We start from the raw sequence: 17,174 nt of genomic DNA, 5'->3' as shown, positions 1-17,174 counted from the left end.
AGTAGATTTCTGCCTGGCTTACTTCATTATCATCTTCAAGCTTTGGCTTAAATATTTTCCAATGAGACCTGCCCTGACAACCTTAAATAAAGTTACCTGACACCTCTTCCCTCATCTCGTTTACCTTGTTTTATTCTTCCCATTGCATTTATCATCTAAGACACTGTATAATTTATTTCTAAGTCTACTATAATATATAAAGATTTAAAAACTTGGGCTAATGTTAACACTACAATAAATCCTTTTGTCCCCATCATTCACAGTTGATGATTATCAATGAAGATTTTCCTACATTTGCTAAATTTTCTTTTTTCTTTGTTGGAGCCCTTTTCAAAACTATGATAAAAGGAAACAGAAAAACAAATACCAAGCTTAATGACTCCTAAGGCAAATACCCTTAACCACCTCTTGGAAATAATTTGAATCATTTTATGTCCTGCTTTTAAAACTTTGTTAGGGGGCTTTGGAACAGCTTCTAGTATAAGAATAACTTGGTCCGTCTTCTGAAAGTTTTTCTTGATGCTCTCTGTGTTAAGAGGCCTTTCACGTTTGGCTGATATGAATATGAACTGTTCCTGATCCCTTGTGAGCACAGAGATCCTTCTGCCTGCTTTCTAGTTGCTCTTTTTCTGGCCCTCAATTTCTCTACTCACACACTGATCAGTACTCAGCCTGAGCGTGCCACTGCAGATCTTCAGAGCTTCTATTGTATGTTGCTTTCTCCCCTCTGGTACTTTGACCCTGGTTTGCCAGCTCCTCTGAGTTTTGCACTCTGTCTTCTCAACGCAGACTTCTGAGCTCTACTTGGGTTCCCCCTCCATTGTTTGCACTTGGACATTGCCTCCAGGCAGTAAGCTTAGTAGTCTGAAGATTCACCTTGTTTGTTTCCCTTTTGTCAGTGTTCACTGTCCTTTGCTGCACGATGAAAAGTTGCTGAAAACCATTGGTATGTTTTATCTGGATTTTAGTTGCTTAAGGCAGGAAATCTGTTTCCTATTCGTAAAAAGCTTAAAGCTCAAGTTTTTGTTTTTTTAATTTTTGTATACAGTTTCTTCATTGTGAGCTTAAGTTATTTGAGATATGTGTTTCATACTTTGCATTTTCCACTTTTGACACTAAGAAAAAATTATCTTGTAGGAGCAGAAGAAGAAAGAGAAACTGGAGAGAAAAAAGGAATCCTTGAAAGTTACGAAGGTAATAAATAGTAAGCTAGAATATTTTATATACATTACCTTAGATATTGAAGACATCCTCTTGTATTCTTTTGACTCTTGATCATCTTTTTAACTTTAACCTTCTTTATCTGATAGCCCTTCTTTGTTGGTTGCATAGAAACATGTAAAATCTGTTTCTCAGTATCTTAGATATGGAAGGAGAGATAAACTGTGACCTTTAATTTCTTATCCTGTGGACTGTATTTCATAGTAGCAAAATTTCACTTTGTAATCTCAGGAAAAATCTACAAATATTTTATACCTCAAGGCATTTTATAAGTGGCTAGCTCTTTTGGAGCCTGTAATGATTGCTCTTCTTCATGCCTCTAACCTCATTATGTCAACTTGGAACCATACCAGTAATTTAAATGTGTATCTTGTACATAGCTGTAGCAGTGGAACCAAAACTGGAGTAGATAGCATTTCAGATAGAGCATCCATTTAGGGATAGCCTGAATTTTAGATGTGATCTTTTGGAGGAATATGTTTTAATTTTTTTTAACCTGAGGTTTTTTATGCCATATTGATAGGAATTGTACAAACAACACTTGTGCTAGTGAAAAGAGAAATAATATGGGTAACCACTGTTGAGTACTTACTATGTGCCAGGTGTTGTTCTAAACTTTACATGTCTTAATTCTCAAAGTAGCTCTTTTGGGTAGAGATCCTATTACCCACGTTTTATGTATAAAGAAGCTGATGCAAGGAGATAGAGTACAGTCCATCCTCATTATTCATAGATTCCATATTTTCCAGTTAGCTACTTGCTATAATTTGTTACCCCAACATCAGTACCCATGTTTTTGTGGCCATTCACAGACATGTGCATGTGCGGAATGGCAAAAAATTTGAGTCTCTCTATAAGTAACATTCCCAGCTGAGGTCAAAGCTATCTGCCTTATTTAAGCTGTCACAGTGTAAACAAGTGTCCTTCTTGTGTCTATGTAATGTCATGATTTTTGTATTTTTGTGGTTTTGGTGATTTAAAAGACTGTCAGTTACATTGTGCTGAAGTGCTGCCTAGTGTTTCTTATGTAAGAGGACTGTGATGTGCCTTATGGAGAAAATATATTTGTTAGATAAGCTTCCTTCATGTGTGAGTTAAATTGCTCTTGGCTTTGAGTTCAGTGTTAATCAGCATATGTTTTAAATGAGCTGTCTTTAAATAGTACTGTATGTTTATATACATGAACAGGGTTATGTATTGATCAGTTAATGAAGATGTGCTTGCAGGAACCTAAACCTGTGTTTCTTCTAGATGCACTGATTCGGTATTCACTAATTCAGTATTCATGGTGACTTTATAGAACTCAGCTATTGTGAATGAGAATTGACTAAGTTTGAAGATCACATAGCTAATAAATAGTAACCTAGGATTTGATCCTAGGATTAATTTCAGACTCCACACTTAATTTCTACCCCAAACTGCCTTTGTTAGGAAAATGCTAATAGGAAATATCAAATGCTAATATCAAAATGCTAATAGGAAAAATAAGGAGGGTATCTAAATCCAGTTACTTGATTGTTAGTGTAGTTAGTGGTGATGTTAAAGTACATAGCAGGTAACTGTACAACAAAAGCAATTGTGGAAAACTGATACTTGACTCAGTTGCTAATTCCAGGGACTTATTTTGGGTTTTTGAAGAATATACTTATAATTTTACTGGCTTAACCAACCATTTACACTGTATTCTTCAACCTGTTGCTTTAAAACAGTCTTTACTTTCACCAAGCTAACTTTTTACACCAGGTTTTGGGGTTTTTTCCTTTTATTCTAAAGGTGTCAGCCATCATATTCTGTCTATTCCATTTCATTATTCTCTTGGTATTTTCCTTTTTAATCCTTTAAATCTTTTACTTCATTTTTATATTTACCTTCTTTGTTATTTTTATTTTTCATGCATGTTGTCTACCTATTCTTTTCCAGCTCTCATTTTGAGACACTTTTTGAATGTCTCTTCATTTCTTTTATCTCTTTTCCATTGGTTTTTCTCTTTGATAATCTTTTTTCAGTTGTATTTAACTTACAGATTATACTGAAATGAGTACTCCTTCCATACCATACCCATTGAGTAGCATAAACACAAAGAAGAGATGTACATGGTAATTACAAAATAAAAATGCCTCTGTTTAATTTTGAAATTTGTCTTACATGGAAGAAAATGGAGGGAAGTAGAGCTTTGGGAAAAAGTAGAGAGTTACAAACAAGTTGTAGTAGAGAAATAAAGAAAAAGGTTACCTTTTAGTAAGCATGATAGTGAAGAGTTCTGGATTTGGTTCAACTGCAAGGAAAGTTTACTTAATCGGTGCCTTAAAACTTGTAATACCATAGAAGTTTTGGGAAAATAATAGTCTAAATCCTTGTTTTGTAGGATAAAAATTCCATTGATGCAAGTGAGGAGAATGCAGGTAAATTTCTTTGTTATAGTTTTGAAGAATATGTGTTTATATTTTCTGCTTAAATTACTATAAAAACTAAAATGGTGTTGTTTTTTTAGTCATAAAAAAGAAGAGAGGAAGAGAAGATGAATCATACAATATTTCAGAGGTCATGTCAAAAGAGGTAAAAATAAAGGGGGAAGGACAAATAAGGTTTTATGTTGTGTATAACCTATGTGATATTGATAACTATTACTTGAAGGTATACTGATAACTGATATTTACCTGTCTTTTCAGCCAGTTAAGTGTTTTAGGAAAGAAGATAGTACCATCTTCCTGTCTGTTAAAGGAGCATGAGCTTGGCCTAGTGAGAAATTATAACTTCTTACAACCTCAAAACTGTATCTTAAGAAAGATTGTTAGGGAGCTAAAACCATAAACTAATTTTTAAAGCCATTTTTGTTTTCACCTTCTCACTTAGTACCTCATTAAATAAAAATTAAAGAATATCTTTAATTACAACAAACCCTAAATATCCCTTAAGCATAATATATCACATTCTTAATATTAACAAAAATTCTAACTTTATGATCTGCTCTACTTTTCTTTTATCTGAAAGTATAACTTCACATCTTCATAAAGTATAAAGTTTAACATAATACTTACCTTTTTAAAAAAGTTTATTTATTTATTTTGGCTGTGTTGGGTGTTTACTGTTGTGCAGGCCTTTCTCTAGTTTCTATGTGTGGGCTTCTCACGCAGTGGCTTCTCTTGTGGGACACCGGCTCTAAGGTGTGTGGGCTTCAGTAGTTGCAGTTCCCAGGCTCTAGAGCACAGGCTCAGTAGTTGTGGCAATTGCTCAGCCGCATGTGGCGTCTTCCTGGACCAGGGACTGAACCTGTGTCTCCTGCATTGGTAGGCAGATTCTTCACCACTGAGCCACAGGGAAGCCCCATAATACTTGTCTTTACTCTCAGGTATACTCTTTGTTTTCCCTTCTTTCCCCATTTAAAAATAATATTCAGGACCCACTTGATTTGTTGTGGAACATACTAAGACTGCAGTGAAAAATACTTAATAATAGTGAAAACACTATTAATGAGATTAACACATCCCTTGATGTGAACTGGGCTTCCCTTGTGACTCAGCGGTGAGGAATCCGCCTGCCAGTGCAGACGATGCAGGTTCGACCTCTGGGTCGGGAAGATCCCCCTGGAAAAGGAAATGGCAACCCATTCCAGTATTCTTGCCAGGAAAAATCCCACGGACAGAGGAGCCTGGAGGGCTACAGTCGACGGGGTTGCCAAAGAGTCAGACACAACTTAGTTACTAAATGACAACATTGATGTGAACCAGGAGATGTTTGACTTGACTCCCTCCTCTTTTAGTATAAAAGGAGCCTGAATTCTAACTCAGGCAAGATGGTTCTTTTGGGGCAGGAGCCCACCATCATCCTGGTTTCTTGGCTTTATGAATAAAGTTGTTATTCCTTGCCCCAACAGCTCTTCTCTCAATTATTCGCCTGTTGTGCAGCAAGCAGTATGAACTTAGACTCAGTAATGTAATCACTCTGTTTGCCTTAGCATTTATCCAGTGAGAAATATTTGGAAGGAAGTAGTTAAATATAATTGGATAATTGGAAAATGCTATTGAGCGTATAGAGGGGTGCTTAACTCAAGCCTGAGTTTCATAAAGGTTTCATCTAGGAAGTTGAGACTTGAGGGATAAAAATTAAGTCATGTAAAGGTGGTGGGGGCAGGTTAATAGGAATAATAAGATATAGGGAAGATACTGGGGATGTGTTATAGGAAGAGATGATAATCTTTAACAAATGTCCAGAGGCAGGAGATTTCCTGGAAAGTTCAAAAAATTTAAAAAGAAATTATATTTGGCTCTAGTTTATAAACAGAAGAGTGGTATAGGATGAAGCTGTAGAGGTAAGCGGCATCAGGAGTTTAGGAAGTTTAATTTCTAACAAGAATACTTCATAGTTGCTATTGTTTTGATTCATTCACAAATTGTTATCCAAAACGGTTCATCTCAGCTAGCCATTTTAAAAGACAACTCTATCTGTTCTCTATATAAAATCTCTTTAGCCTTAAAATATGAATATCTATATTTATATGATACTTTACATACACACGAAACATACACATGTATGTATATATGTGCTATCAGCCACACCTGTCCTTTTATTCTCTTGTGTATCTCAAATTTGAGATATGCTTAAAATTTCTTGAATGTATCATTCTGTTTTATCCACTTTAGCCTCTGCACATGCTATCCTAGAATTTAATTCTGTCTTTAATTATTATGCCCTGATAACAACTTTTTCAGAAAATTTGATATATTGTTTTCCTAAGTCACTAGGTTCATTGTCTCTATACCCTTAGCATCTAGTAGGTACTTCAAAATCAGAACACTTTTATTCTTTATTTTTAATGTATTTGTCTTTGCCTCTTGATCAGGATTGCATATTCAGGTCTCTAATCCAGAGAGAGGTCTAAAGTGGCCTGGAGTTAGGATTTTAATACATTTGGAAGTGAATCCTTGAATAATGGTGGTAACCATAGCTTGACTCTAGAGCAGAGTTTTGAAAACTTTTTCTGTCAAAGGCTAGATAATAAACATTTTATGACTTTGAATAGTTTTGTGGGTAACTCACCCTGAACTTTGCCGTTGTATCCAGAAAATAGTCACAGACAAATTGTAAACCAATGAGCCTGACTTTTTTTCTAATTAAACTTTAGACATTTATAAAAACAGGTTGCTGGCTAGAGTTGGTCCATGGGTTATAGTTTGCCTTTTTAGTAGAGGACTGTGTGGATTTGGACTTAATAAAAACTTCAACTAAGAAAAAAAACAAAGTTGAAAATTTGGGAGTAAATATTCCAGTTTTTAAGTGCTGCTCACGAATTCAGGATTTTATGCCATGGGCCTACTTTTGTCTCATGTTTGATTCCTCTGTATGAGCCTTATCCCCATTTCCTGGCATAAAATCAGAACAAGAGTAAATGTTGAAGAAATAAATGAATGGACCATCAGATCAGATCAGATCAGTTGCTGAGTCGTGTCCAACTCTTTGCGACCCCATGAATCGCAGCGTGCCAGGCTGTCCCTCACCAATTCCTAGAGTTCACTCAGACTCATGTCCATCGAGTCAGTGATGCCATCCAGCCATCTCATCCTCTGTTGTCACCTTCTCCTCCTGCCCCCAATCCCTCCCAGCATCAGAGTCTTTTCCAATGAGTCAACTCTTCGCATGAGGCGGCCAAAGTACTGGAGTTTCAGCTTTAGCATCATTCCTTCCAAAGAAATCCCAGGGCTGATCTCTTTCAGAATGGACTGGATGGATCTCCTTGCAGTCCAAGGGACTCTCAAGAGTCTTCTCCAACACCACAGTTCAAAAGCATCAATTCTTCGGCGCTCAGCCTTCTTCACAGTCCAAGTCTCACATCCATACATGACCACAGGAAAAACCATAGCCTTGACTAGACGAAACTTTGTTGGCAAAGTAATGTCTCTGCTTTTGAATATGCTATCTAGGTTGGTCATAACTTTCCTTCCAAGGAGTAAGTGTCTTTTAATTTCATGGCTGCAGTCACCATCTGCAGTGATTTGGGAGCCCAGAAAAATAAAGTCTGACACTGTTTCCACTGTTTCCCCATCTATTTCCCATGAAGTGGTGTGACCAGATGCCATGTACTTCATTTTCTGAATGTTGCACTTTAAGCCAACTTTTTCACTCTCCACTTTCATTTTCATCAAGAGGCTTTTGAGTTCCTCTTCACTTTCTGCCCTAAGGGTGGTGTCACCTGCATATCTGAGGTTATTGATATTTCTCCCGGCAATCTTGATTCCAGCTTGTGTTTCTTCCAGTCCAGCATTTCTCATGATGTACTCTGCATATAAGTTAAATAAACAGGATGACAATATACAGCCTTGACAAACTCCTTTCCCTATTTGGAACCAGTTTGTTGTTCCATGTCCAGTTCTAACTGTTGCTTCCTGACCTGGATACACATTTCTCAAGAGGCAGATCAGGTGGTCTGGTATTCCCATCTCTTTCAGAATTTTCCACAGTTTATTGTGATCCACACAGTCAAAGGCTTTGGCATAGTCAATAAAGCAGAAATAGATATTTTTCTGGAACTCTCTTGCTTTTTCTATGATCCAGTGGATATAATCATTGTTATTTTGTTTGTTTTCTCATTGTTTTAGGAAATTTTGTCTGTGGCCAAGAAAAATAAAAAGGAGAATGAGGTAAGAGATTTATAAGAGAGAGATATTTATAAAAGAGAAATTTAGGAGTCATATTTGTGTCCCTGATCATTAGTGTTTTTTTTTCTCTTAATCACCAGTGTACATTTTTTTCTCACTAGTTATCCTATAGCATGCTTCTTTCTTATCTATCCACTTTAGTCTATTATATGTTCTTTAATGTGTAAATATTAATTTTTGAGTCTTTGAGAGTGTGGCAAAGATGCAGGTAACTGTAACTGTATGCATAAATACATTCCACATTTATATATTCCACAGCTTGTGGAAGTCCCTGGGGATACTTCAGTCTTGTTTCTGGCCTTCCAAGATTTTCTTTGGTTTTGTTTGAGAAGGCTTATTTCTATCCCCACCCCCAAACCCTCATTTTATGTAGAGAGATGCCTTATGACCTTGGAATTTACTATCCAAGGCTCTATACTTACAGGATTTTTTTTCTTTCTTCAGTATGAGGTTTGGTTTATGATGCAGTTGCAACCAATTATGTTAAATGTAAATAAAATTAAGCATTTTTTTTTATAAGTCTTAGATGTATTTTAAAAGATAAAGTACAATCTAATCTTCTATCACAATTTACTCTGGAATTGCCCACACTTTGTAATGTATAATAAATAACATACTGATCTTGTGTTCATTCTGATAAGTTTTGTTAAGTGTATATATCTGTGTAACTATCATCCAAATCAAAATTTTAGCACCTTTTCATTATGGTAGAAGGATCTCTGGTATCCTTGCCAGTCATTTGCCCACCCCTATTTTCTGTTGCTTTTCATTCACTGTGGCTGATAATCATTGATGTTGTTTTGTTACTAGTAGGTTTTTTATTGCTGAGTAGTAGTCTGTCAAGTATTATAATGTCTTTATCTATTCTCTTCATGAGCTTTTAGATTGTTTCCATTTTGTAACTATTCTGGATGAGGCGGCTGTGATAACTTCTGTAAAGATCTTTGTGTGGACATGTTTTCATATTTTTTTGATGGGATTCGGGAGCCTGGTGGGCTGCTGTCTATGGGGTTGCACAGAGTCGGACACAACTGAAGCAACTTAGCAGCAGCAGTAGCAGTAGGAATGGAATTGTTGGATCATTATGGTAAATGAAGTTCAACTTTATAAGAAGGTAGAGCTCTTTTCTGAAAGTGAACCCACCATTTTATTCTCACTCAATTCAGTTCAGTTGCTCAGTCCTGTCCGACTCTTTGCGACCACATAAATTGCAGCATACCGGGCCTCCCTGTCCCATCACCAACTCCTGGAGTTCACCCAAACCCATGTCCATTGAGTTGGTGATGCCATCCAACCATCTTGTCCTCTGTCATCCCGTTCTCCTCCTGCCCTCAATCTTTCCCAGCATCAGGGTCTTTTCAAATGAGTCAGCTCTTCACATCAGGTGGCCAAAGTATTGGAGTTTCAGCTTCAACATCAGTCCTTCGAATAAATATTCAGGACTGATCTCCTTTAGAATGGACTGGTTGGATCTCCTTGTAGTCCAAGGGACTCTCAAGAGTCTTCTCCAACACCACAGTTCAAAAGCATCAATTCTTTGGCACTCAGCTTTCTTCACAGTCCAACTCTCACATCCATACATGACCACTGGAAAAACCATAGCTTTGACTAGACGAACCTTTGCTGGCAAAGTAATGTCTCTGCTTTTTAATATGCTGTCTAGGTTGGTCATAAGTTTCCTTCCAAGGAGTAAGCGTCTTAATTTCATGGCTGCAGTCGCCATCTACAGTGATTTTGGAGCCCCCCAAAAAAGTCAGCCACTGTTTCCCCATCTATTTGCCATAAAGTGATGGAACCAGATATCATGATCTTAGTTTTCTGAATGTTGAGCTTTAAGCCAACTTTTTCACTCTCCTCTTTCATTTTCATCAAAAGGCTCTTTAGTTCTTCACTTTCTGCCATAAGGGTAGTGTCATCTGCATATCTGAGGTTATTGATATTTCTCCCAGCAGTCTTGATTCCAGCTTGTGCTTCCTCCAGCCCAGCGTTTCTCATGATGTACTTTGCATATAAGTTAAATAATTAGGGCGACAATATACAGCCTTGACATACTCCTTTTCCTATTTGGAAGCAGTCTGTTGTTCCATGTCCAGTTCTAACTGTTGCTTCATGACTCTCCATTAGTACTGTATAGGAGTTTGAATTCATATCATTGCCAGCATTTCATGTCATTAGTCTTTTTAACCTTAGCCGTGAAATGAATTTCATGTAGTTTTATTTTGTATTTTCTTAATTACTAATGTAGAGTTAATTTTTGTGTTTGTAATGGCTGTTAATGTGTTTTCTTTTGTAAAGTTTCTGTTTATATCTTTTGCCCAGTTATTGGGTTATTTGTATTTTTGTTGATACATGAGTTCTGATTGTTGTCAGATACATATACTGTATTTTCTTTCTGTTCCTGGCTTGCTTACTCAATTTCTTAATGATATCTTTTTTTAGTGATATCTTTTAATAAGCAGAAAATTTTAAATTTTGTAATAGTCCAAATCATTACTTTTTTTCTTTTGATGGTTAGTACTCTTTTTGTCTTGTATAAGAAGTATTTGTCTATCACAAGGTTATCAAGGTTTGTGATAACCTTGTGAAAATTTATCACAAGTTTCACCACTCCATACATAAAATCTATGATGAAATGATATACCTAAACATCAAACCAAGAACCAAACACAAACCTTGTGATAAATTTTCACAAGGTTATTCTCTGTTTTCTTCTGAAAGCTTTATGGTTCTTGGTTTGATGTTTAGGTATATCATTTCATCATAGATTTTATGTATGGAGTGGTGAAACTCAAGCTCCTTATATTTCCAGTTGAATATTCAGTTGTTGGCATCATTTATAGGACTTCATTTGAATTGACTTAATCCTTGTTTTCATATTCTTAAAATGGAATTTGGTCATAGCTAACCAATGAAGTCTACCTTTGGTCATAAACTGGTGCTATGTCACAGATAAATTGACACTCTTTAAGTTTGATACAGTTTTAAACTATATTTACCTTGTCCCTTTCCCTGCAGTGAAGGTAATTACTTACAGAAAGTAAAAAAATTTTATATTCTTGAACGGAACTAACTATAGATTTTTATTCAACATGTGAAATGATCTTCACAGTGATTCAGTTCAGTTCAGTTGCTCAGTCACGTCCGACTCTTTGCGACCCCATGAATCGCAGCACGCCAGGCCTCCCTGTCCATCACCAACTCCCGGAGTTCACCCACACTCATGTCCATCGAGTCAGTGATGCCATCCAGCCATCTCATCCTCTGTCGTCCCCTTCTCCTGCCCCCAATCCTTCCCAGCATCAGTCTTTTCCAATGAGTCAACTCTTTTCATGAGGTGGCCAAAGTATTGGAGTTTCAGCTTCAGCATCAGTCCTTCCAGGGAACACCCAGGACTGATCTCCTTTAGGATGGACTGGTTGGATCTCCTTGCAGTCCAGGGGACTCTCAAGAGTCTTCTCCAACAGCACAGTTCATTATGTTACTGCAATTTTGATTAGTAGTTACATTTTCTGATTAATGGAGGGTAGCAGCATAATTATGTATTAAACTTTTATCTGAACTTTTTTCTTTACAGGATGAGAGCTCCTCTTCTAATATGTGTGTAGAAGATCTTCAGAAAAATAAAGATTCAAATAGTAAAATTAAAGATAGATTATCTCAAACGGTTAGGCAAAATACGAAATTCTTTTTTGACCCTGTTCGGAAATGTAACGGACAGCCAGTACCCTTTCAGCAACCAAAACACTTCACGGGAGGAGTGATGCGGTGGTACCAAGTGGAAGGCATGGAATGGCTTAGGGTAATACAGCCTCAATTTTGATTCAAGATATTGTTTCACTATTTAATAACCTATTAATATGATATAACACAACTTGAGCTGTTCCTCCTGTGTTTCACTATTATATATAAGACATGTATTGCTGTGTAAATACTTATTTTCTAATTTATTTACCCAGAGTAAGTTTTTGAAAGTGAAAATTTATCTTATTCAAGGCTACCAACATTTTTATGGCTTTGGAAACCGAGTTCACACAGTGTTTTTATAACTTAAAGTGTGAATATGTCAGTCTCATCATAATTATCCTCTTTGGATTAAAGGAAGAAATAAACTGCTGATTCAATAGATGTTTATATCAGCATTCAAATAGAGTGTATGTTATTTTTGTCCAGATGCTTTGGGAAAATGGAATTAACGGTATTTTAGCAGATGAAATGGGATTGGGGAAGACAGTTCAGTGCATTGCTACAATTGCATTGATGATTCAGAGAGGTGTACCTGGACCTTTTCTCGTCTGTGGCCCTTTGTCTACACTTCCTAACTGGATGGCTGAATTCAAAAGATTTACACCAGAAGTAAGACATGCTTCCTTTTGTTAAATATATTATCATTACAAATATTTTATTATTTTGTTGCCTGAATTAAGTTATAGATCTCTTATTACAATTATGTTGATTTCTGTGTCTACATCTTATTTAACCTATCTTTCAATATCAGCAATACCTTCTGTAAGTTTATATAGAATACGTATTAGTAATCTCAGAAATCTTGCCTGACATATCCCTGGGTGATTTGTAGTGCATTGAATACTTTGACCCACCTGAGACAGACCTTGGTAGAATTTATTTTTTAATTCTATTCATCCTTATTATAATGTTTTCCTTCCATATGTGTTTTAGCCACATCCTTGCCTTAGGAGAAGTACACATTCCAGAAATAACTTTGCCATTTCTTTCACTTTACACTTGATTTGTTTTTGTGGCCCTTTTTATCCTCCCACTGTAGCCCAGCAATTAAAATTGGTTGACTATTTTATTATAGAAAGATAGAACTAAAGTTAAATTATGTTTTTTCTCTCAGAAATGTTTAACTTCATATTTTCCAAATTGTTGTTATTTATATTTTGTTCTAAAGTTTGTTACCTATCAATCTAATAAAATATTTTAGATTCCTACTATGTTATATCACGGGACCCAGCAAGAGCGTCGGATACTGGTAAAGCATATTCACGAACGGAAAGGGACACTACAGATTCATCCTGTGGTGATCACTTCATTTGAGATAGCCATGAGAGACCGAACTACATTACAGGTACGAATGGTCTTATTGGAGTCTTTGTAATCCATAAATCACATTTCTGAAAATTTATATCACCTTCCAGTAGCATTGGTTCAATTTTTTTTTTTTCTAATGGAATAGATTACATTGGTTATATTCCTTTAGAACCTAGAGGTTTATATTAACCAAAAGATTGAGATGAAGATTGTAGTCTGTAACAGGAAAATTAAAGCCTTTGGCACTTAAATCTTGGTAGCCACAACACCATTTAAATAATTTTTATCTCTTTTCCTTTTTTTTTTTTTTTAATTTTTTTTTTTTTTTGGCTATGATGAAAATTCTACTGCCATTTAATGTTTCAGAGCATATAGAACTAACAAAGTCTTTCAGTTCCTTTTTTAGGACTCCAGGATAACACTAATTAAAACTTGACAAAGCATTAGAAAGAAAAACTACAGACTACTTTGCCTAAAGAATGTGAATGGAAAATTCTTAAATACATAACAGCAGGTGGACTTTATTAGTTCAAGACCAAGTGAGGACTGTTTTAGGAATACAAGTATAGTTTCAGAAAATCTAACTTACTCTCTTAGTAGATCAGAGGAAAACATGATTATCTCAATAGATACAGAAATACCATTCAATAAAATTGGACATTCATTCCTAATAAGGTGGTTTTGTTTTTACAGTTGCTTTTAGGAGAAATTGTGAGACCATCGTATAAAATGTTTCCCCTGAATTCCTTTTCTAGAATTGCTATTGGAAATACTTAATAGTAGATGAAGGACACAGAATTAAGAACATGAAGTGCCGCCTAATTAGGGAGTTAAAACGATTCAATGCGGATAACAAACTTCTTTTGACTGGTACTCCTTTGCAGAACAATTTATCAGAGCTTTGGTCATTGCTAAACTTTTTGCTGCCAGATGTATTTGATGACTTGAAAAGGTAGGTAAGCCAGTTATTTAATTATTGCCTGTGTTTTTCTAAAAGTCTCAAAATCTGTGTTCATAGATTAATTTCTTTCTTCTAGGTAGCTGGACTTTAATAATAGCTTTTGGCTAGTTCTTTGTAGTATATATATTCTCTATTTTTTTCTAGTTTTATTGAAAAATAATTGATATACATTACTGTATAAATTTAAGATGTACAGTATGATGGTTTGATTTACATATATTGTGAAGTGATTACCACAATAGGTTTAATTAAAATCCATCATCTCAAATAGATAGAATAAAAAGAAAAAGTTTTCCTCCTTGTGATGAGAACTCGTAAGATCTATTCTCTTAACGACTTTGTGTGTCATAAAGCCTTATTAGCTATGGTTGTCATGTTGTATATCATATCCCTAGTGTTTATTTTATAACTGGAAGTTTGTACTTTTTAACCATCTTCCTCCAAATCCCCCTCCCCTAGTAAGTCCTACTTTTGACACAAATTATGAGAAGAGATAAATGAAACAGTTAATTTTAAAGTTTTTATTGTATTGATTAAAGGAAAACTTTTATACTGCTTAGTTTTTATTTTTTTTTATTTTTTTGACTATGGCTCATGATTTGTGGGATTCTAACACCCCATCCAGGGATTGAACCTGCATCCGTGGCAGTGAACGCTCCCAATGTCTTAACCACTGGACTTCCTGGGAATTCTCTGCCTTAAAATATTTTTATAATGTTCCTTATTGTCTTAACTTTCACTTTCATATGGATTTTTCTCATTATATTCTTACAAACAAGGGATAGAGAGGTTGAATACATCCCCTCACAGATAAGAAAACCCAAGTGTCAAATTATTAAAAATATAACTAGTTAATGCCAGACTCGAAAATATAACCAAGGTCTCTCAGTTTCGCCCTCATGTTTTTTATTCTAGAAGCTGTATTTGAAGCATATAGCATAAAAGAACAAAGTATAAACATAGTTTTCAGAAAATCAGTATGCTCAGGATCAAAAAGTAAATAGTCTTATCAGACATTAAAAATAGGCAAAATAACTGATTTATACTTTGGCATCAATGAAGTAAGAATGTTAATTTTATATGGGAAAGTAACTTAATATTTTTGAGAATGTGTTCCTCCTTGGGTAACAGGATGTTAGCCCAAGGCCAAGGTGTCTTAGGGAACATTTATTGAAAGAGATTTCCAGGTCCTGTGTATTTCTGCTTAGTTAGAACACTGAGGTAGGAGCTGGGAATCTGTATTCATAAAATGTACCTCAGGTGATGAAATTTTGGGAATATCTGGTCTAACTACTGTTATTAGCATTTTCCCTAATTGTATTTACTGACAATATTAGTGCAAACATATTTAATAGTTCATGTTAATAGGGTTTTGTTTTGTTTTACATTATGAAGAACTTAAGGATATTAATAGAAATCATTATCGGCATTCATATATGTTGAATCCTAAAACATTGTAGTGGGTCACATTTTTACCAAAATAGAGTCATATGCCCTTGATTTTCAGAGACAGTTTTTATTTCTATAACTTTATTAAAATGTTTCATAAAATGTGTATCTTAGGATGTGAGGGTGATATGGCTGTGACGTCTGTCATCCCCCTGATAGCTAGGGTGGATTTGACAATCGAAAGGCCAGTGTCCCTTTCCTCCCATGAGATATGTGCGTTCTTCCTGGAGCTGCATATTTGGTGGAAGAGGACGTTTCCCAGTAGAGGTGGACCTGTCTCAAGGTCCATTTGTAGGAGAACATGGGGTAGGCAAGCTTCTAGGACTCCAGACATATCCAAATGAAGTCTGCCTTTAAAGAAAGAGGGAGAAAAATGTACCTTAATATTTATTTGGTGTAAATACTATTGTAAGATAATATATTTATAAATCAGAAAAAATGTTCCCTTTGGGAAAATGCTGCTTCATAATATACAGATTAATATAAAGTTTAAAATGTAAAAATGTATTAATATAATTGATTTATGTTGATAGGTTAACTTATAATTTTTTCTTTTACAGCTTTGAATCTTGGTTTGATATCACTAGTCTTTCTGAAACTGCTGAAGATATTATTGCTAAAGAGAGAGAACAGAATGTATTACATATGCTGCATCAGGTTTTTTGATTTTCTTATTCTGCTTACTATAGACTCACAGAATAAAAGAGACACCTTAGAAATTACATATACAACCTGTTGTAGATTTTGAAAAATGGGCATCCTGCACCCCAGTTTAACTTCCCCTCCTGTCCTTTCCCCTCTCCCTGAGGTCTCATGGTGTGACAGCAGCACTAAAGGGCATTTTCAAACTGTTGTTGTTTCCACGTATACTCATTTTATCCCTGATGGTTATATACATGTTTGTCAGCCCAAAATAAAAATAAGTGATTTTTATGCAGTGTTTACCAATAATAGTTGCGTAATTTACTTACAAACTGTGTGATCCATTCTGCCATTTCATACAGATTCTATCTATCCTATCTGTCTTTAAACAAACACAGTCTTTCAAAAGTCTCGTAGTTTCTTCTGTGGGCCTGCATTTTTTCTCAATTGTGCTTTGACAATTTTATTCAAAATCTTTCTGAAAAAGTTTTATGACTTTGAAGTAAGACAGTACAGAAATCAAAACTAAAAATAATATCCCAAATCATGAATTTTTTTTCTGATAATTGCATGTAGGTGTATTTGTTTCTGAACTGCTGCCTACAGATACTTTTTTCTTAACCTACTGGTAATGTTCTGTCTCTGGCTAAATTAAAGCCTCGCTGTGCTTGGCTCTATACCTGTGAAGTACTTAAGTACAGAGCCCTAAAAATGAACTTTCTATATGTAAATTTTAAGATAAGGCTGTAAAGAATATATAGTTTTTCTTTTAAACACCTAAACAGTTTAATAATGGTGTAATTATTGCTTCTCTTTTGTTTTTAAAATGTGGAAATCTCTTGTCATCACAGCTGATGAAAGAATAATTTTAAGTCTGAAGTTTTAAAACTTACAGAAGGAAACTTTTCATGTCTACTTTTCTGGGTCAGTTGTTTTTGGTTTTTTACTAATTCAAAACCTCACTTTAAAAAAATATGGCCTATAACTTTATCCCTAAGAAGTATAGATACCATCTTATTTTTGCTTTTTAAAATATTCAAGTTATACTAAAATTTTTGTAAAATAATAAGTTGTGAACTATAACAGATAAACACTGAGTTTATCATGTGGTGGTCTGGTCCAGAAAATTTCTCGGAGATATTTTATATCACTTTTTGAGATGTGATAGTTTCATATAGGAAGAAAGGAAGAAGGGA

The 17,174-nt window shown here is 35.2% G+C and overlaps 1 protein-coding gene across 1 annotated transcript in view; it reads left to right on the top strand.

Annotated features, from left to right (window-relative positions):
• Nucleotides 1-17,174, top strand: part of HELLS (helicase, lymphoid specific) — a 39,580-nt gene that overhangs the window by 9,060 nt on the left and 13,346 nt on the right. Inside the window, exons 4-12 of the mRNA XM_005907263.3 lie at nucleotides 1,138-1,194; nucleotides 3,587-3,623; nucleotides 3,713-3,777; nucleotides 7,815-7,856; nucleotides 11,449-11,673; nucleotides 12,045-12,227; nucleotides 12,820-12,963; nucleotides 13,682-13,878; nucleotides 15,897-15,993. Of these exons, the coding sequence (XP_005907325.2) occupies nucleotides 1,138-1,194; nucleotides 3,587-3,623; nucleotides 3,713-3,777; nucleotides 7,815-7,856; nucleotides 11,449-11,673; nucleotides 12,045-12,227; nucleotides 12,820-12,963; nucleotides 13,682-13,878; nucleotides 15,897-15,993 (1,047 nt within the window). The remainder of the gene's footprint in view (nucleotides 1-1,137; nucleotides 1,195-3,586; nucleotides 3,624-3,712; nucleotides 3,778-7,814; nucleotides 7,857-11,448; nucleotides 11,674-12,044; nucleotides 12,228-12,819; nucleotides 12,964-13,681; nucleotides 13,879-15,896; nucleotides 15,994-17,174) is intronic.

This window comes from Bos mutus, chromosome 26 (genome assembly GCF_027580195.1).
Source record: "Bos mutus isolate GX-2022 chromosome 26, NWIPB_WYAK_1.1, whole genome shotgun sequence".
Taxonomy (NCBI): Eukaryota; Metazoa; Chordata; class Mammalia; order Artiodactyla; family Bovidae; genus Bos; species Bos mutus.
Note: the sequence above shows the minus strand (reverse complement) of the source record. Positions and strands in the feature narration are given on the sequence as shown.